General features: G+C 37.5%; 1 protein-coding gene across 7 annotated transcripts in view; it reads right to left on the bottom strand.

The window, feature by feature from the left end:
• GFM2 (GTP dependent ribosome recycling factor mitochondrial 2) overlaps positions 1 to 21,341 on the bottom strand; it is a 76,941-nt gene that overhangs the window by 52,286 nt on the left and 3,314 nt on the right. For 6 of the 7 annotated variants that reach the window (XR_008423825.1, XR_008423827.1, XR_002083938.2 and 3 more), the window contains exons 2-5: positions 13,283 to 13,364; positions 11,609 to 11,693; positions 9,930 to 9,987; positions 9,409 to 9,506 (exon numbers count right to left, since the gene is read on the bottom strand). Coding sequence is in view for 2 of the 7 variants with exons in the window: in XM_019463016.2 (XP_019318561.2) it covers positions 9,409 to 9,506; positions 9,930 to 9,987; positions 11,609 to 11,693; positions 13,283 to 13,345 (304 nt within the window). In the remaining 5 variants the exon portion in view is untranslated. Of the gene's footprint in view, positions 1 to 9,277; positions 9,507 to 9,929; positions 9,988 to 11,608; positions 11,694 to 13,282; positions 13,365 to 21,341 lie in introns of those variants that run through there. The other variant, XR_008423828.1, reaches the window with a different exon arrangement.

The raw sequence follows: 21,341 nt of genomic DNA, 5'->3' as shown, positions 1-21,341 counted from the left end.
CCGCTGGCCACCACCGTGATTTAGGGGATCTGGCCTGGGACTACTGACTCGGTGCAAATTTTGGTTAACACTGCTGCCTGGCCCCTGAGCCCTCCTATGGTCATGCCCTCTCAAGCCGGCCTGCCTGGGTCTAATACCACAGAAAGAAAGCACAGCCCACAACAAGTAGATAGTCAGTGCACAAGTCTGGACTGAAAGAGAAAGCACAATAGTAGGACGCAAGCAACGTAATGCAAACAACGCAATGCAAGCAAAGCAACGCAAGCAACATACAGAAGACTCCTCTGAAGTGTCACCTTCTGGTGAATAGGGAACAGTGCACTGCGGGGCACTACAAGACCTCTTCTTCATAAAGCCACTACTTTTAACAGCAGGAGATATGGCTGACTTTCCTAATACACAGAAACAGACAGAGAGGTAGACAAAATGAGGAGACAGGGGAATATGTCCCAAATGAAAGAACATGACAAAATCACAACAGATTTAAGTGAAACAGAAATTACTAAGCCTGATAGAGAATTTAGAATAATGATCACAAAGATACTCACTAAACTTGAGAAAAGAGTGGAGGATATTGTTGAGACCCTTAGCAAAGAGAGAAAAAAATAACATCAGACATGAAGACTCAATAAATGAAACAAAAAAATATAATAAATGGAATAAAAAGTAGGCTACAGGAAGCAAAGGAATGTTATCAGTGACCCGGAGGATAGAGAAATGGGAAGCAATCAAGATGAACAGATGAGAGACAAATACTGCATAGTAAGAACTGACTTACAGAACTCTCACTCAATCAAGCATAGTAACATTCACGTTACACGGATCCCAGAAGAGAGAGAAAGGGTGGCAGAAAATGTATCTAAAGAAAAAATAGCTGAATACTTCCCAAATGTGAGGAGGGAAACAGAGATCCAGATTCAGGAGGCACAACAAATTGCCCCAACAAATTCAACCCCCAACAAACAAATTGCCACAACAAATTCAAACTCCCCAACAAATGCAACTCAAGGGATTCCACACAAAGACACACATTAATTAAAATGGAAAAGGGGGCGCCTGCGTGGCTCAGTCAGTTAAGCGTCCGACTTCGGCTCAGGTCATGATCTCGCGGTCTGTGATTTCGAGCCCCGCATCAGGCTCTGTGCTGACAGCTCAGACCCTGGAGCCTGCTTCAGATTCTGTGGCTCCCTCTCTCTGACCCTCCCCCGTTCATGCTCTCTCTCTCTCTGTCTCAAAAATAAATAAACGTTAAAAAAATAATAAAATAAAATGGAAAAAAAATTATGATAAAGAATTTTAAAGGTTGCAAGAGAAAAGACAGTTACATACAAAGAAATCCCATAAGGCTATCAGTGGTTTTTTCAGACAGAAACTGCAGGCCAGACAGGAGTGGCATGATATATTCAAAGTGCTGAAAGGATTTTCTGCAGCCATGAATACTCTATCCAGCAAGGCTATCATTTCGAATTGAAAGATAGACTTTCTCACACTAACAAAAACTAAAGGAGTTTAAGACCACTAAACCAGTCCTACAAGAAATATTAAAGGGGACTCTTTGAGTGGGAAGCAAAGACCATAAGTAAAAGTGTAAAAAAGTAAAAAACACAAAAAAACATTAAAAGTAAATACTTTCAGGGGCACCTGGGTGGCTTAGTCGGTTAAGTGTCTGACTTTGTCTCAGGTCATGATTTCACAGCTTGTGAGTTCAAGCCCCAGGGTGAACTGGAGCCTGCTTCAGACTCTCTGCCCCAATACTACTCATGCTCTGTCTGTCTCTCTCAAAAATAAATAAACATCACAAAAAAATTTTTTAAAGAAAGTAAATGCTTCTGTAAAAACCAGTTAAAATATTCAGAAAATAAAAGGATGTAAAAATGACATCCTATACCAAAAGCATAGGGGGTGGGATTACAGAGGGGTTTAAAGTTCTGCAACCATCAACTTAATATAGACTACTGTGTGCAGAAGAGGTTCTACACAAACCTAATGGTAATCACAAAATAAAAACCAGTAATAGATATGCAAAGAATGGAGAAAAAGGAATCCAAGTATATCACTGAAGAAAGCCAACAAACCATGAAAGAAAGGGTCAGAAAAAAGGTGCAAAAACAACCACAAAACAAGTAACAAAATGGCAAAAATATATACTGATCAGTAATTACTTTGAATGTAAATGGACTAAACACTCCAATCAAAAGACACAGGGTGACAGAATGAATAAAAACAAGACCCATCTAAATGCTACCTACAAGAAACTCATTTCAAACAGAAAGACACTTGCCGATTGAGTACGAGGGACAGAAAAACATTTATCATGCAAATGGATGTCAAAAGAAAGCCAGGATAGCCATACTTATATCAGACAAAATAGACTTTAAAACAAAGTCTGTAACAAGAGACAAAAACCACTGAATAATAAAGGGTACAATCCAACAGCAGAATAACAATTGTAAATATTTATGCACCCAACATGAAAGCACCCAATTCCATAAAACAGTTAGCAACAAACATAAAGGAACTAATCAAAAGTAACACAACAATAGTAAAGTGACTTGAATACCCCACTTAGATCAACGGACAGATCATCAAACCAGAAAATAAACAAGGAAATAGTGGCTATGAATGACACACTGGACCAGATGGATATAACAGGAGTATCAGAACATTCCATCTAAAACAGGAGAAAACACATTCTTTTCAAACACACACAGAACATTCTCCAGAACAGATCACATATTTAGGCCACAGAACAAGTCTTAACAAATTATAAAAATCAAAGTCATACCATGCATCTTTCCTGACTACAACGCTATGAAACTAGAAAGCAACTACATGAAAGGCTCTGCAAAGACCACAGATACATGGAAGTTAAATGACATGCTAGTAAACAATGAATGGGTCAACCAAGAAATCAAAGAATAAAAAAATTACATGGAAACAAAAATGAAAATTACAATGATTCTAAAACTTCGGGATGCAGCAAAAGTGGTTCTAAGAGATAAGTGTATTATTGCAATACAGGTTTACTTCAAGAAGCAAGAAAAATCTCAAACAACATAACCTCACACCTAAAGGGATTAGAAAAAGAAGAACACATAAAACCCAAACCCAGCAAAAGAAGAAAATACAGATTAGAACAGAAATAAATGACACAGAAAGTAAAAAAACAAACAAAAAACCCAATAGGATTGATCAACGAAAGCAAGAGAGAATTCTCTGAAAGGATCAACAAAATTGAAAAACCCGTAGCAAGATTCATTAAAAAAAAAAAAAAAGCAGAGAAAGAGGGGTTGGGGGTACCCAAATAAACAAAATCACCAATGAAAGAGGGGAAATAACAATCAACACCAAATAAATACAAATAATTGTTACAGAATATTATGAAAACCTAAATGCCAACACATTGGACAACTTAAAAGAAATGGATAAATTCCTAGAAACATATAACCTACCCAACCTATGGTGAAAGAAATGGAAAAATTGAACAGACCAATTACCTGCAATGAAATCAGTCATCAAAAAACTCAGAAAAAAAGCAATGCCTGAGGGCTCAGTCAGTTAAGTGTCTGACTTCAGCTCAGGTCATGATCTCACAGTTGGTGAGTTTAAGCCCCACGTGGGACTCTGTGCTGACAGCTCAGAGCCTGAAGCCTGCTTTGGAGTCCATGTCTCCCTCTCTCTCTGCCCCTTCCCCACTCTGTGTCTCTCTCTCTCTCACTCTCTTCCCTCTCTCTCTCAAAAATAAACATTAAAAAAAATTTTTTTTAACTCTCAAAAAACAAAAGTCCAGGACCAGACGGCTTCACAGGAATACTACAAAACATTTAATAAAGTGTTAATACCTATTCTCCTCAGACTATTCTGAAAAACACAAGAAGAAGGAAAACTTCCAAATTCATTCAACGAGGCCAGTATCACCCCGATACCAAAACCAAACAGAAACCACACACACAAAAAAAGAGAGAACTATAGGCCAATATTTCTCTTGAATATAGATGCAAAAAAACCTCAACAAAATATCAGCAAACCAAATCCAACAATACATTAAAAAAAACCATATACCACAATCAAGTGGGACTTATTCCAGGGATGCAAGGGCGACCCAGTATTTGCAAACAATCAATGTGATAAGAGAAAGGATAAAAACTGTATAATCATTTTAGCAGATGCATAAAAAGCACTTGACAAAGTACATCCATTCGTGATAAAAATCCTGTGCAAAATAGGTCAAGAAGGAAACGTACCTCATATGACAAAGGCCTTCTATGAAAAACTCACAGCCAACATCACACTCTATCATGAAAAACTGAAAACTTTTCCCTTAAGGTAAAGAACAGGACACAGATATCCACTCTCACTTTAATTCAACATAGTACTGGCAGTCCTAGCCATAGTAATCAGATAAGAAAAAGAAATAATAGGGATCCAAATTGGTAAGAAAGAAGTAAAACTTGCACTATTTCCATCTGACACAATACTACATACAGAAAACCCTAAAGATTCCACCAAAAAACTGCTAAAACTGATAAATGAATTCAATAAAGTTGCAGGATACAAAATCAATGTGCAGAAATTTGTTGCATTCTTACACACTAATAGCAAAGTAGCAGAAAGTGAAAATAAGAAAACAAGCCTATTTACAAGGGTACCCAAAACAATAAAATACCTTGGAAAAAATTTAACCAAAGAGGTGAAAGACCTATACTCTGAAAACTATGAAACACTGATGAAAGAAATTCAAGACAACACAAAGGAATGAAACACATTCACAGACTGGAAGAACAAATACTGGTGAAATGTTCAGATTACCTCAAACAATCTATAGATTTAATGTAATCCCTACCAAAATATCAACAGCATTTTTCACAGAACTAGAACCATCCTAAAATTTGTATGAAACCACAAAAGATATAGAATAGCCAAAGCAATCTTGAAAAAGAACAACAAAACAGGAGGTATAACAATTCCAGATTTCAAGTTATATTACAAAGCAGTAGTAATTAAACAGTATGGTACTGGCATAAAAACAGACATAGAGGTCAGTGTAATAGAACAGAAAACTAAGAAATAAACCCACAATATATGGTCAATTAATCTTTGACAAAGGAAGAATGAATAACCAGTGGGAAAAAAGACAGTCTCTTCAACAAACAGTGCTGGGAAAGCTAGACAGCTATAAACAAAAGAATGAAACTGGACACTTTCTTACGCTATACACAAAAATGAACTCAAAATGGATTAAAGACCTAAATGTTGAGACCTGAAACCATAAAAACCTTCGAAAAGAGCACAGAAAGTCATCTATCTGACATCAGCCATAGCAACATTTTTCTAGGTATGTCTCCTGAGGCAAGGGAAATAAAAGCAAAAATAAATTATTGGGACTACATCAAAATAATAAGCTTCCGCACAGTGAAGGGAATGATCAACAAAACTCAAAGGCAACCAACCTATTGAATGGGAGAAGATATAGGCAAATGACATAACTGATTAGTACCCAAAACATATAAAGAACTGATACAACTCAACACCCAAAAAAACACATAATCCAATTAAAACATGGGCAGAAGATGTGAACAGACATACCTGCAAAGAAGACATACAGATGGCTAACACACACACGAAGATGCTCAACATCACTCATTATCAGAGAAACACAAATCGAAATCACAATGAGGTATCACCTCACACCTACCAGAATGGCTAAAATCAAAAACACAAGAAATAACAAGTACTGATGAGAATGTGGAGAAAAAAGAACCCTCTTTTACTGTTGGTGGGAATGCAAACTGGTGCAGCCACTCTGGAAAACAGTGGAGCTTTCTCAAAAAGTTAAAAATAGAACTACCCTAGGACCCAGGAATCACACTCCTGGGTATCTACCCACCAAAATACAAAAAGCCTAATTTAAAGGGATATATGGACCCCTATGTTTACTAAAGCATTATTTACAATAGCTAAGATACGGAAGCAGCTCAAACGTCCATCAATAGATGAATGGATAAAGATGTAGGATACACACACACACACAGAATACTATTCAGCCATAAAAAAGTAAAATCTTGACATTTGCAACAACATGGATAGAGCTGAAAGTGTAATGCTAAGCGAAATAAGTCAGAGAAAGACGAATATCATATGATCTCACTTATCTGTGGAATTTAAGAAACAAAATAATGAAAAACAAAGACACAAAACAAAGAGAAAAAAAGAAATCAAGAAACAGACTCAACTATAGAGAACTGATGGTTAACAGAGTGGGTGGGGGATGGGGGAAACAGGGCATGAGAATTAAAGAGTATAATTATGATGAAACAAATAAAATGATAAAAAAGAAAAAACAAAACAAAGATATCTGTACCCCCAAATTCACTGTAGCATTAACAATAGCAAAGATAATGGAAGCAACCTAAGTGTCCAACAATGCATAAGATGTGAGATATACATATATGTGTGTGTGTGTTTACGTGTGTATGTATATATATACACGTGTACATGTGTATATATATGTGTGTGTGTACGTGTGTGTGTATATACATACGTACACACACACATATATATATACACATGTACACACACACACACACACACACACTGGAATATTACGTATTACACAGTCACAAAGAAGAATGAGATCCTGCCATCCGAAAAACAGAGGGTATCGTGCTAAGTGAAATAAGTCATATCCAGAAAGACAAGTACCACGTGATTTCACTAAGTGCAATCTAAAACAAACAAAAAGCAAAAGCAGACCTGTGAATACAGAGAACGGATGGTAGCCAGACGGAAGGGAAGCAGGGGGATGGGCAAATGGGTATAAGGGAGGGGGAGGCTTCTAGTTATGGAATGAATAAGAGCTGGGGATGAAAGGTACAGCACAGGGAATGCAGTCAATGGCACTGTAATAGTGTTGTACGGTAGGAGATGGTAGTTATACTTGTGGTGAGCATAACAATGTATAAAGTTGTCGTAAAGACAGAGTTGTCATAGAGACAAATCTTTTTTTTTTCCTTAAAGTTTATTTATTTATTCTCAGAGAGAGCAGGGGAGGGGTAGATAGAGAGAAAGAATCCCAAGCAGGTTGCGCACTGTCCACACAGAGACTGACGCGGGGCTCAAACTTACAAAACGTGATGAGATCATGACTTGAGCAGAAACCAAAAACTGGGACACCTAGCAGACTGTGTCACCCAAGTGCTCCCGTTGGGACAAATCTTGTGGACACAGGCTAAGTATTAAATAAGCCAGTCACAAAAAGACCAATACTGTATGATTCTTTCCACTTATATGAGTTATCGAGAGTAGTGAAATTCATAGAAAGATAAAGTGGAATGATAGTTTCCAGGGGCTGAGCAGAGGGAAAAACATGGAGTTATTTAATGGGTAAAGCGTCTGGGTTTTACAAGATTAAAACGTTCTCAACATTGCCAACAGTACTTAACACTACTTAAATGTACACTCAGAAATGCTTAATATGGTAAATGTTTTCTTATATGTATGTATTCTTTACCACAATTAAAAAAAGGTTGTCTTGAAAATTGCCCACCTAATCTGGATCCTCACTTCAGGAATACAAACTGGGGGTGTGAGAAAAGAATTATCATCATACCTGTGATACAACAGAAGAAGCCTAATAATGTTCCACATTTTGCTGTTATATCCCCACTTACACAGCAGTAATTCTATGAGAAATGCATGTGTTCATACATTTCAGAAACTATCATCATGAATATTCTAATCCTGGGTGTTCTTTTCTTCTATAAATACTATGCTAGGTCCTCAACCAATTTCAAGGTCTAGAGAAATGGTTCTCAATATAATGCACTTCAAAACCTCTGTGGAGCTTTTGAAAAAGATTTCCACTTCTGGTATTATGGACACGATGACCTCCACCTCAAATTTCAGAACAAAATGTTTTACCAGAGATAAAGAATGGTACTTTATAATGATAAAAAAGTTGATTCGTCAGAGAAACACAACAATCATAAATGTGTATATGATAAATACAGAGTTTTAAAATACATAACACAAAAATACAGACACCAAGGAGATACCACATACTTGCTGAATCTTAATTTCCAGCGTGGTGCTAAGGCACTGTTATTTAAAAACAAAATAAAACAAAAAAACTACACGGGGATTCAAATGTGCAAGACTGGTCAAGAACTACCGTTTTTGACATCTTATAATTAAAAAATGAAATCAAAACTTAAGTAAACACTACTACTACTGCTACTACTTCTACTGTGGATTGGATTAACAAAATCCTTTCTTCTTCTGCAAGAGAATTTGATTCAATTAACTTTCTAGTTCTTTTCTTCTAGAAACCAGAGAACACAAGTATGTCAACTATGTTGCTAGGCAAAATCTCTCTTTTTTTTTTAAATATTTATTTTGAGAGGGAGCATGCGTGCACATACGTGTGAGTATAGGAGAGACAGAGAAAGAGGGAAAGAGAGAATCCCAAGCTGGCTCCAGGCTGTCAGCACAGAGCTCGACCCAGGGCTCGAGCCCACAAATCGTAAAATCATAACCTGAGCCGAAATCAAGAGTCGGACATTCCACTGAATGAGCCACCCAGGCGCCGCAGCAACATATCTTACAGAAAAAATAATTTGTGATTGGTAAGGTACATCTGAATTGGGAAGAGCTATACATGAATTGTAAATACTTGATGGAGATACACAACCTTAAGCTCCCCTGAGTGGGATATGGCACGCCCTTTCTAGTAAATCTGGAAGAGAGCCCACGGAGCTGTAACAAGAGGTTTTGGGTCCTAAGGGGCCTGAAGCTTGTAAGCCAGGGTAGCTCCTGTGAATTCTGTTGCCTTAAACTGTACTGTCACTTTTAAATATTTTTAAGTTCATTTATTCTTGAGATAGAGAGAGACAGAGCATAAGCAGGGGAGGGGGAGAGAGAGGGGGAGACACAGAATCCGAAGCAGGCTCCAGGCTCTGAGCTGTCAGCACAGAGCCCAACGCAGGGCTTGAACTCACGAACCGCGAGATCATGACCTTAGCTGAAGACTGACTAAGCCACCCAGGTGTCCCTGTACTGTCACTTTTGAGTGGCCAAAGAAGTTAGTTCCCAGATAGCTATGTGCACTGCGTTAAGGACTCCTGCAGAAAGAAACACCTATTGCTAATATGCTGGGAAGCTATGGTTCCTGTCCTATAGCATTCTGAGTAGATGAGGGCGAATTGTTGTCCAAGATAGTCCTGTGAGTCTGAATGTTGAGTTGAACCTAAGAAAACTCTTTGGTGGGTGTTGCAACTACCTTATCTTTATGTTGTGGTTTAGACATCAGTACTTCCATGCCATACTCAAGATCTCTAGGTTGACTTCTTAAAATATTTTCCAGTGATGTTTTTGCTAATGGGGTTGGGGTGAGGAGGAATCCATTCTAACCTCCCAGAGATCTTGTGTATCCAGAATAGTACAATATTCTTTCTGTGGTGGTAGTTTTGCCTGCATCAATATGAGCCATAATTCCAATATTTCGGATTCTGTTTGAAAGGTGGAGAAAAAAAAAAAGCATGTGTTACACAGTGGTCATTACTAAAACCACACAACCAAAATATGTATTCTATATGCTGTGCAAATTTCAAAGCTAGTTACTATTTCATAAAAACGACAAAACCAGAAAATATATCCCTACCACATTATTCTGATAAAACAGCTAAATAACAAACAGCTAACTATGATCTTGTGAATTTTACTTTTAGTTCTATGAAAATTGTGCTGCTGCTACATTAAAAATATTTAGCACTGAAATGGAAAAAAAAATAGCTTTAAAGATATATACCAACATCTATTTATAGTTAGCGAGGGCAGAAAGCTAAATTAACAATGCTAAATTAAGCCCATGACAGAAACCTTTACCTTTTCACACAGTGAATGAAAAAGACAGTATCAATGATAGTACTTACTTAGTTATGGGAGGATTGATGACAGAATGAAGGGATTTGATATCATTTCCTATCAAACCTAATGGAAAGAGGGTTATAATTGAAAAGTTTAAGAAATTTTCCTTTAATTGACAAAGAAGTTAAAATAATTTTAAGCAAATACAGTAATTCCAAGTACAGTAAAATCCAAGATAAATAAAACTTTCTTTTACCTAAAGGTTATATCTCTAAAGAAAAGGCAATGGATGATGATAAGGTAAATTTTCAAACATAAATTTCTAGAAGACATCCTTAGAAAAATATAAATTTACCCCAATCTTTCCCACTTTTTTTTAATGTTTATTTATTTTTGACAGAGCATAAGCAGGAGGGGGGCAGAAAGAGGGGATGAGAGAGGGGGCTAGAAAATCAAAGCAGCCTCTGTGCTGACAGCAGTGAGCCCGATGTGGGGCTCGAACTCACGAACCGCAAGATCATAACCTGAACCAACTGACTGAGGTCAACCGACTTAGCTACCCAGGTGCCCCTAATCTTTGCCACTTTCTACAATTCTACAATAGACATAAAAAATATAGTAGAATGTTCATAGCAATGATCTTAAGGCAACAGCTCCTGAACCAAAGAAAAATAAAATGCACAGTCCTGTGAACCTGCAATGTCAAGGCCTAAAGAGTTAAGAGTGATCCTCATATCAGATGACGATGAATTTCTGTACAATTTGAAACCCATCTTCCCTCAGTACTTCCAAGCATACAATATCTTTAACGATGGCCTGGGAAGTATCAGTGAATTGGAGTTATAACAATCTAAGACTTCTAAAAGGCCAAGTAGTATTTCTCGAATACAAAAAGCCCATAATAATTTACTCCATACTTATATATTTTATTAATTTTAAAGCAAAAATGCAGTTACATTTATAAATTTAATCTACACCTATTTAAATCAGTTTTGCAAAACTTCTACAATAAATTAAGAATAGTTCTATTGTATTTTGAAAACCTCCTAGCAGTTCGAAGACTGAAGGATGGCCTGTATGGCTGCAGATAAATTTGATGAGCAAAATATAGAAACGTAGATACAAGCCAATACTGCAGACCATTAAATTCACATGTCCTTAACAGTCACACAATCAGTATCATTACTCCATTACTCTCACATGACAAAGATGGTAATTCGAACAGCAACAGAATGCAACTAGTTTCAATGAGTCTCCCATATGCTTGCTTGCTTCAAACACAGAAGACCATTCAGAATTAGTTGCTCAGGCTACCAGCTTTCAATAGCCACACTACCTAACGTAAACTATCCCAGATAAGTATTTAACCAACTACTCTTAAGAACCTTTAAAATAAATTATTTGGGCAAACCTCAAATGACAGAAAATACTTATGTATAAAAACCAGAAAAGGACTAGAAAATAAGTATTTTACAGCAAGAGCACTCTACAAATAGACAACCCGCTAAACTTTTGAGCCAGCGACTAAAGCCACCAACCTTTCTCTTTGTTTAGCTCATGTGGATGGGGAGCAGATAAGGAGCACAGGCCTACTACCCCTGGCATCTATCAGACCACATCCAACTCATAATAATTTTAAGGAAATAGCCAAGAAGTAAAAAGGAAGCAGTATTCTGAATGGAATGCTTGCCAACAAGAGAGAGAGAAAGCAAACAAGCAGTAAAATGAGAATCAAATTTTGTACCTGGTAGAGAACTGTAGTTTCTTCCAAGAGGCACATGTGGCTTTAGTCTTTGTAAACTTGATCTCATTTTAGAGCAACACATATTCTAGTAAGGAAAAAAAGAACCCTGACATTAATTTTATTTTAGCATTTCTGATTACAGTACTTTTAACATCATAACTATGCTTTGTGAGAAGATGAAATACTTTGAATCTCCTTAAAGTAGTCTGAATTTATTAACTCTAGCTCCTTTAAAAAGTGACAACCCAAAATTATACTACAGGAAAGAACAAAAATAAAACTAAAACTGACTTGCTATTTTGAGCTGATCTTAGATGATGGTTCTCTAACATCTGCAGCATTAACATCACAAGGAACACAAATTCTACAGATCTACTCCAGACAAGAAAATAACAAACTCTGGGGACAGAGGCAAACAATCTGTGGGAATTTTCATTTAACTGAAGTATAATGAACACAGTGTTGTATTACTTTCAGGTGTACTGAACAATCTGCATTTCTACAAGCCCTCCAGGTGATTCTGATAGCTACAGTTTGAGAACCAGAGCCCTGAAGTTTCCAGAGAGCCAGAAAAGTTAATCAGGTCTCTCACCCTGGCTACTTCTTGATTCTCCTCTACAGCTGCTAAGAGCTGGTGAGGGTCATGAACTCTAAAACCATTAGCTGTTCTGGGGATTTATAAAAGCGGTTACAAATTAGAATCACCTGGAAAACTTTAAAAAACATTTGGGGAGATGGGGGGTAGTTGGGAGAACTAGGGACTGGCATTTTTTAAAAGTTTCTTTAGTATCTTCTCCCAGTGTTTCCACACAGAGGTTGATTATTACCCATCCCAATTTATCCCCAAACAACGAGATACACATTTAATGGCTGCTAATACATTTGGAATTGTTATAGTTAGTATAATAATTTGGGGTTGTCACAATCTGCCTTTTAATGCTATCTTGGAATGCATGCCTGTCTTCTATATCACTTCTACGTCAGTTAGCAAGTTTTTGTCAATAAAACACTGTTATCCTAAGAAATATTTCAAAAGTATGGACTCAAAGATATTTAAATTTCCACTGCATACTGACCTGGGTAAGAGAGTAGCTACCTGTCACAGGCATGTAGTCTGAAAGCATCAGCAATGAACACACTAAAGAAAACGTGTGTAAGTCTTTGGGACACTAATGACTTCAAAATGGAATATACAAATGGATATTCTTTAAAACGCTGCACAGTGAATGGGGCGCCTGGGTGGCGCAGTCGGTTAAGCGTCCGACTTCAGCCAGGTCACGATCTCGCGGTCCGTGAGTTCGAGCCCCGCGTCAGGCTCTGGGCTGATGGCTCGGAGCCTGGAGCCTGTTTCCGATTCTGTGTCTCCCTCTCTCTCTGCCCCTCCCCCGTTCATGCTCTGTCTCTCTCTGTCCCAAAAATAAATAAAAAACGTTGAAAAAAAAATTAAAAAAAAAAAAAAAAAAAAAACGCTGCACAGTGAATTTTCAAGTAGCCAAATGAATTTACATACTAGTGATAAGGTCTGCTGCTTCTTTCTTACAGTTTCTCCCACACTCCCTGTTAAGAAAAACTGCTGAAAATAAAGATACACTAGTCTAAGAGTATACTAGGCCTTTGGGGAAGTAAAGGAACTGAACGTGCTGAAGTACATTTAATTTTGCAAGAAAAACTTACATTAACGTGCAGGATGGGTATTTTCTTATGACTGACTACAAATTTCCTCAAGTTGGACAACATGTTGATCCTCTGTTATTCTCTGGAAAAGAAATATACAAAAATTTTAAACTAAGTTTGCATATTATATGTCAGGAAGACATACGTAAAGCATATGCAACATATATGGTAACAATGTATTATGTTGAAACAATAGGTGCAATACGTTTAGCTATCAAAAACTCCATGCATCATTCAGAAAATAAAAATTCTGACAAAAATGAGAAATATGGTTCTCAAGCTAAAATATTCTTTATTTTTTCAACGTTTTAATTCTTCAAGATATGTACATACCATAAAAAAGATTGGAATTATAAAGATGTAACCAAAATGCATTTATGTATTTACATAAAATTTAGTATAAAAAGGTAAGCTTCTACATGTTAATTTGTTAATGTCTCATTGGTAATGTAACTTATTGGTTTACTTATATATTCTGATTTTATTCATTCATACCATAAATATGTAAAAAAATACACAAGAGCAAGTTGTCTTCTGTGACTATAAAAACTAAGTGTGTTTATTTTTTTTAATTGAAACCCAAGTTAGTTAACATATACTGTAAAAATTGTTTCAGGAGTAGAATTTAGTGATTCATCACTTACATGTATCACCCAGTGCTCATCCCAACAAGTGCCCTCCTTAATGCCCATCACCCATTTAGCTCCTCCCCCCACCCTACACACAGCCAACAACCCTCAGTTTGTTCTCTGTATTTAAGAGTCTCTTATGGTTTGTTTCCCTCTCTGTTTTTTATTATTTTTGCTTCCCTTCCCCTATGGTCATCTGTTTGGTTTCTTAAATTCCACATATGACTGAAATCACCTGTCTTTCTCTGATTTATTTCATTTAGCATAATACACTGTAGTTCCATCCACATTGTTGTAAATGGGAAGATTTCATTATTTTGATCACCAAGTAATATTCCATGGAATATATATACCACATCTCCTTTATCCATTCATCAGTCGATAGTTATTTGGGCTTTCCATACTTTGGCTATTGTTGATAGGTCTGCTATAAACATTGGGGTGCACGTGCCCCTTCAAATCAGCACTCCTGTATCCTTTGGATAAATACCTAGTAATCCAATTACTGGGTCATAAGGTAGTTCTATTTTTAATTTTTTGAAGAACCTCCATACTGTTTTCCAAAGTGGCTGAAGCAGTTTTTGCATTCCCATCTCCACATCCTCGCCAACATCTGTTGTTGCTAGGAGTTTTTAATTTTAGCCATTCTGACAGGTGTGAGGTGGTATTTCATTGTGGGTTTCATTTATATTTCTCTGATGAGTGATGTTGAGCATCTTTTCAGGTGTCTGTTGGCCATCCGGATGTCTTCTTTGGGAAAGTGTCTATTCATGTCTTTTGCCCATGTCTTTACTGGATTATTTGGGTTTTGGGTGTGGAGTTTGGTAAGTTCTTTATAGATTTTGGATACTAACCCTTTATTTGACACGTCATCTGCAAATATCTTCTCCCATTCCGCTGGATGCCTTTTAGTTTTGCTGATTGTTTCCTTTGCTGTGCAGAAGTTTTTTCTCTTGATGAGGTCACAATAGTTCATTTTTGCTTTTGTTTCCCTTGCCTTTGGAGACTTGTCAAGTAAGAAGTTGCTGTGGCTGAAGTCAAAGAGGTTGCTGCCTGTTTTCTCCTTTAGTATTTTGATGACCTCCTGTCTTAGGTTTAGGTCTTTCATCCATTTTGAGTTTATTTTTGTATATGGTGTACGAAAAGTGGTCCAAGTTCATTCTTCTGCACCGATCAGTTTTCCCAACACTATTTTTTTTAATGTTTATTTTTGAGAGACAGAATGTGAACGGGGGAGGGACAGAGAGAGAGGGAGACACAGAATCCGAAGCAGGCTCCAGATCTGAGCTGTCAGCACAGAGTCTGATGCGTGGCTCGAACTCACAGACTGCCAAGATCATGACCTGGGCCAAAGTCGGACGCCCAACTGACTGAGCCACCCAGGTGCCCCTGTAGTTCTCCTTTTTAGTGGGATCTTTGGTTTTGAAATCAAAGTAATACTGGCCTCGCAGAATCAGTCTGGAAGTTTTCCTTCCATTTCTATTCTTTGGAATCGCTTCAAAAGAATAGGTGTTAACTCTTCTTTAAATGTTTGGTAGAATTCCCCCAGAAAGCCATCTGGCCCTGAACTCTTCTTTATTGGGACATTTTTGGTCTGTGATCCAATTTCTTTACTGTTAATGGCTCTGTTCAAATTTTCTATTTCTTCCTGTTTCGGTTTTGGTAGTTTATATGTTTCTAGGAATGTGTCCACTTCTTCCAGACTGCCCAATTTGTTTGGATATAATTGCTCCTCATATTCTCTTAGTATTGCTTGTACTTCTGCAGTGTTGGTTGTGATCTCTCCTCTTTCATTCGTGATTTTATTTACTTGGGTCCTTTCCCTTTTCTTTTTGATCAATCTGGCTAGGGAATATTCTACTTTTCTTAATTCTTTCAAAGAACCATCACCTGATTTCATTGATCTGTTCTGTTTTGTTTTTTATATTTTAAGATCATTGACTTGTTCTCTAATCTTTATTTTTTCCCTTTTTCTGCTGGCTTTGGGTTTTATTTGCTGTTATTTTTCCAGCTCTTTTAGGTGTAAGGTTAGGTTGCGTATTTGAGACTTTTCTTCCTTCTTTAGGAAGGTGTGAATTGCTATATGCTTCTCTCTTATGACTGCCTTTGCTACATCTCAGAGGTTTTGGGCTGTCATGTTTTCATTTTTAATTTCAGCCTGACTAGATTTTATTTCTTCTATCTCCGCAAAAAAGGATTCTTTGCTGTCTTCTATGCTTTTTTCAACCCCAGCTAGTATTCTTTTTTTTTTTTTTTTTAACATTTTATTTAGTTTTGAGACAGGGAGAGACAGAGCAGGAACAGGGGAGGGGAAGAGAGAGAGGGAGACACAGAATCTGAAACAGGCTCCAGGCTCTGAGCTGTCAGCCCAGAGCCCGACGCGGGGCTCGAACTCATGGACCGCGAGATCATGACCTGAGCCGAAGTCTGCCGCTTAACCGACCGAGCCACCCAGGCGCCCCCCAGCTAGTATTCTTAACATGGTTCTAAATTCTGGTTCAGATATCTTATTTATATCTGTGTTAAGTCCCTTGCTGTTATTTCTTCCTGTTCTTTCTGTTGCGGTGAATTCCTTCATTTTGTCATTTTGGAGGAAGAAAAAATTAATAAAATAAAAAATATTAAAAAATTAGTAACAAAACAAAAAAATCAAACAAAGGAAGAAGCTAGATCCTAGGTGTGTTTCTGCTTGCTTAAAGAAGCTTGATAGAATACAGAAAAAAGGTAAAGAAAAAATGTTAAAGTTAAAAAAATTAAATAGAATAAATAAAATGAAATAGAATAAAAAAATTTTTTAAATAAAAATCAAAGTAAAAAAATTTAAAAAAATTTTCTCTCTGTATCCATGAAAGAAAAAAAAAGAAAACAATTTAAGCAAAAACAGAAGCAAAGAAAATGAACAAATGAACCAGCAAACAGAATGAAACCCGAATGAAGTTATATGCAGTCTCCCCTAGAAATGAAACTATGAAGCACTCTGCGTTCTGTACATTAAGCCGGTGGAGTGACTTGTGCTGATCTTCTGGGGGATGTGCTTGATGGGCGCAGTTGGGTGGGGCTCTGTTCTCCACTAGGTGGTGCTGCTTACCTTACTGGGGTGGCACATGTGTGCAAGCCCGGGAGAAGTGGAAATGGCTTCACCCAGCTCCCTCCTCTCTGTTACAGGACATTTGCGCTCTCACCCACCCGTGATCAAGCACCCCTCCTCCATCTCAGGCCTCTGTCCACCCCGTCTCTACCCTGTAAGCTGTCCGCCCGCCTTCCAGGTGCCACCTCCCTCCAGAGTTTTATCTCACATGGGGTTGTGTTTCAAAACTCCACACTTGAGAGGACCCTGCAGCATGGACCCACACCAACCCTCTGGAGGAGGGTCTCACTGAGCGATGGCCGGGTGCCGGCTTGCCTCAGAAAACATTCACGCGATAGTGCAGCAGCAGAGTTTCAGAAATTATCGCAAACCACAACACACAGCCAGCATCAGGTTTTACTGCACTCTGGTATCTTTGTCCCAATACCAGCAAACGTGGCTGCTCTCCAGGGTCCACTAGGACCGTGGTCCAAGAGAGGCCATATGGCCTTTACCAAATGTACTCCAAGCAGGGGAACCACTTCTCCACATGTGACACAGGGACCCCTCAGACCCTGCTGCCTACTCCTGGGGATTCACCCTAATTCCTCCCTAGAGCACCGCCAGTCACTGAGCTCTGAAACTTCAGACTCTGCTCTCCACTGTTAATAGAATCCTGGTGGTACTAAAACCCTCTACTTTCACCCTGTCAGTAGTTTTGGAGAACAGATTTCTTGTTCAGTCCCCTGCAAGTGTTTTCACTCTTCCTCTTTCTCTCCAGCTACTTTCAGAGAGTGCTTTTCTTGCACAATCCTGATGCACTGCACTATCCCCTTTTTTTCTGTGCTCTCTCCATGAAAATGGCTCCCGGGGCGCCTGGGTGGCGCAGTCGGTTAAGCGTCCGACTTCAGCCAGGTCACGATCTCGCGGTCCGTGAGTTCGAGCCCCGCGTCAGGCTCTGGGCTGATGGCTCGGAGCCTGGAGCCTGTTTCTGATTCTGTGTCTCCCTCTCTCTCTGCCCCTCCCCCGTTCACGCTGTGTCTCTCTCTGTCCCAAAAATAAAAAAAAAAAAAAATAAATAAAAAAAAAAAGAAAATGGCTCCCCACCCTCCATGGCTTTTCTCTCCACCAGTTCACCTCTCTGTACCGAGTACCTGCCAAGTTTTGTGGCTCAAGTTATGCAGATTGTTGCATTAATCCTCAGATCAATTTCCCAAGTGTTCAAAATGGTCTGGTGCTGATCTAGCTGCATTTCAGGGATGAGACAACCTCAGGGTCTCCGTGCTGCTCTGCCATCTTAACTCCTCCCCTCCAAAACTAAGGAACTTTAGTTTAAAAATATTTACTGAATTGATGGGGTGTTTGGGTGGCTCGGTCGGTTAAGCATCTGACTCTTGGTTTCGACCTGAGTCAAGATCTCACAGTTTCTGAGTTGGAGCCCTACATTGGTCTCTGTGCTGACAGCATGGAGCTTGCTTGGGATTCTCTCTCTTCCTCTCTCTCTGCCCCACCCCTGCTCGCACTCTCTCTCTTTCTCTCAAAATAAATAAACTTAAAAATTAAAAACAAAACTATTTACTGAACTGAATATTCACTATGTTTCAAGTACACTATCAAGGCTATAAAAATTCATGGAAGTATCTGACACTGGGTGGGGAGCAGGGAGATAGACTGTGTGCTATGTTATACAAGAATCCATGTCAAAATTCATTATTCTTCCTCCTAAATCTGTTCCTGTGTCTTGGAACAGACATATTCACTAGCCCTCATTTAGGAAGTCATCAAATCCTTTTGATTTTATTTCCTAAATATACCTTGAATCCAATCCCTCTTCATTTCCAGTACCAAAGAATGTTTGCAGTATCATGCATGTTAGATCCATTCTAAAAGAGAACAGATTTTAACACAATAAAATACGAAAAAACTCACTAACAGGGTTTGACTTCACATTGCACTAAGAAACTACCACTTGTCAAAAGCCTGGTAAAGTCATACACAATTTTCTGAAAAGACTATTAAAATACTCTTCCTTTTCTCAACCACCTATATGTATGAGGCTGGACTTACTTCAGAAGTTCAATCAAAAATAAAAAACATACATATATAGTAACAAATACAGAAGGTGATATGAGATGTCAGCTGTATTCTGTTATGCCCAAAATTAAAGAGATTTGTAAAACTAAGGCAGTGTAAAAGATTCCTCAAATGAAATTATTTTTGTTTTGGAAAATAATAGGTTATTTCTCATAAAACTGTATAACTTACATCAACAGTTAGTTGATTTACTATGTTTAAGTGAATTACTAAAATATTTTAAAGTTTTGTTTTAATATCTAAAGATTGAATATGAATTATAACACACATAAACAAAACTCTTTGGAGTTCTGAATCATTTTTAGGAGTGTGAAGAGCTCCTTTAGCTACATTTTTAAAACTTATTCCAACACCCTGTTTCCCCAAGTGAATGCCCATGATTATTTTAGGTTCTAAGAAAAAAAAATGATTTACCAAATATCAGAAAAACTAGCCAAGAGAATCCATTTTGTAGATAGTAATGCTTAAGAAGTTAAAATAATTTGCTTTAAAAGGTGAATTTAAGGAAAAATATTAAGGAAATAATAACATAGCTGACATTCAGATATGACCAGTCTCAAAAAGTAGTACTCAAATCACTGAAGTGGGAAATAATCCATTCTTTACACATATCCTTCAAATAAACAACATCCTCTTGTCACTTCCCTACTCAAAACATTTAAAGGTTCTTAATACAACAAAACCTGTCCCAAACTACCTTCATGACTTGTACTCTCCTATTCCCTACTCTAAACCAGGGAGCTGTAGCCAAAATTCCCCAGGAACACCATGCTATGGCATCTTTGTATGTAATGTCGTCACAGCCTGAAAGCAGTCCTAGAATCCCCAAGACCCCACACCTGGTAAATTTCCATTCAATCTTCAAGTCCCAGCTTGGAACCTTTTCCTAATTTCCTAGGAAGTTTTAATACCACCTTCTTTATGTTTTTATAACACTCAGAACTTATATTTACTCACGACATATAAAATATTTATAAGCTATCTCCACTACTGTGAGCTCTCCAAAAGGAAGGATCTTCCACTAACGCTGCCCAGCAAAATGCTATACTTTTTGATTTATTAAGTTGATTAGGGCCCTCCAGTGACTTTCTTCTTCCCTGTGGATCAATGATCTTCAACGAAAATGGATGCCTACTACTGGTGCTATAAAGTGAGTTATTCTATAAGGCCCAGACCTCCTTAGGCCTTGGAGAATAAAGAACTCACTAAATGTTTTAACACCTGATGGTACAAAAGCAATAATAAGGGGAAAAAAGGGGAACTACCCATTCTACATTACTAGCAACAAGTTACACTATGAACAAATACAAAGAACTCATGGTTTGTTTTTTAAAACATCAGTAGAGAATCATGCCTGTAAAACTTAATATACAAAAACAGAAATGGACCACTAAAGAACAACCACAAAATACATCAGTATGCAAGCAAAATGAAGATGATGTTGCTAAGAATGAAGTAATATATGAAAAAAGATGCTACAGCATCAAGTTCAAATGGTCTGTTTGCAGATGATATTTGTCACTGTACTTAGTAATTTCTCCTCAATTAGAAACTTCATTTCAGATTTGTGTCATATTCAATGTTTTTTAGAAAAATATCAAGTATGAATTAGCCCAATATGTTTATTATTGATTAATGTCAATCCCTAATATCTTTGCTTTTTCTCTTTATGTTGACTAGGTCATCTCATGCTATCAATCTAAACACTCGTTTTTATTTATTTCTAGCAGAAGTTCTAAAACAAATCATCTAAAGTGAGGTACATTTTATCTAAATTTTAAAAATCAGTTCTAGACTTTAACTTCATTCAAGAAAAAAGTTTGCCCAATTAACTTTTACTCGCTAAAGGAAAAAAAAAAAGCTCAGGTAAAGATACTCTTAAATTTATATCAACTGGACTGATAAAGCACTTCACAATTCCCCGGTTCATCTACATTTACTGCAGCAACACAGGGAGTTGGTTATCAGAAATAAAAAAAGTAAGTAACACATGATCCCCAACCTCAAGAAAAAGGTTAGCTTTAAAAATTCTATTCTGTCTCATGCATGTCACAGTAGTAACTATTTCATTCATGGCAATTTTTACAAAGGTCTTACCATACCTATTCTTTAATGTAAAGAAGCTTGACTTTTTTAACCACACACAATCAATTTATAAATCAGCTTTCACAACCTCCGGACGTTTCACTTATAATCTCATCTATATCAATAAATTCTACCTAAAGTTTCATCCAGATCAGAAGAATGCACTTTTATGCTTCTAACTGCC

The sequence above is a fragment of the Panthera pardus genome, unplaced genomic scaffold (genome assembly GCF_024362965.1).
Source record: "Panthera pardus isolate Hobbes unplaced genomic scaffold, ASM2436296v1 HiC_scaffold_2, whole genome shotgun sequence".
NCBI lineage: Eukaryota > Metazoa > Chordata > Mammalia > Carnivora > Felidae > Panthera > Panthera pardus.
This window is presented reverse-complemented; position numbering and strand designations above follow the sequence as displayed.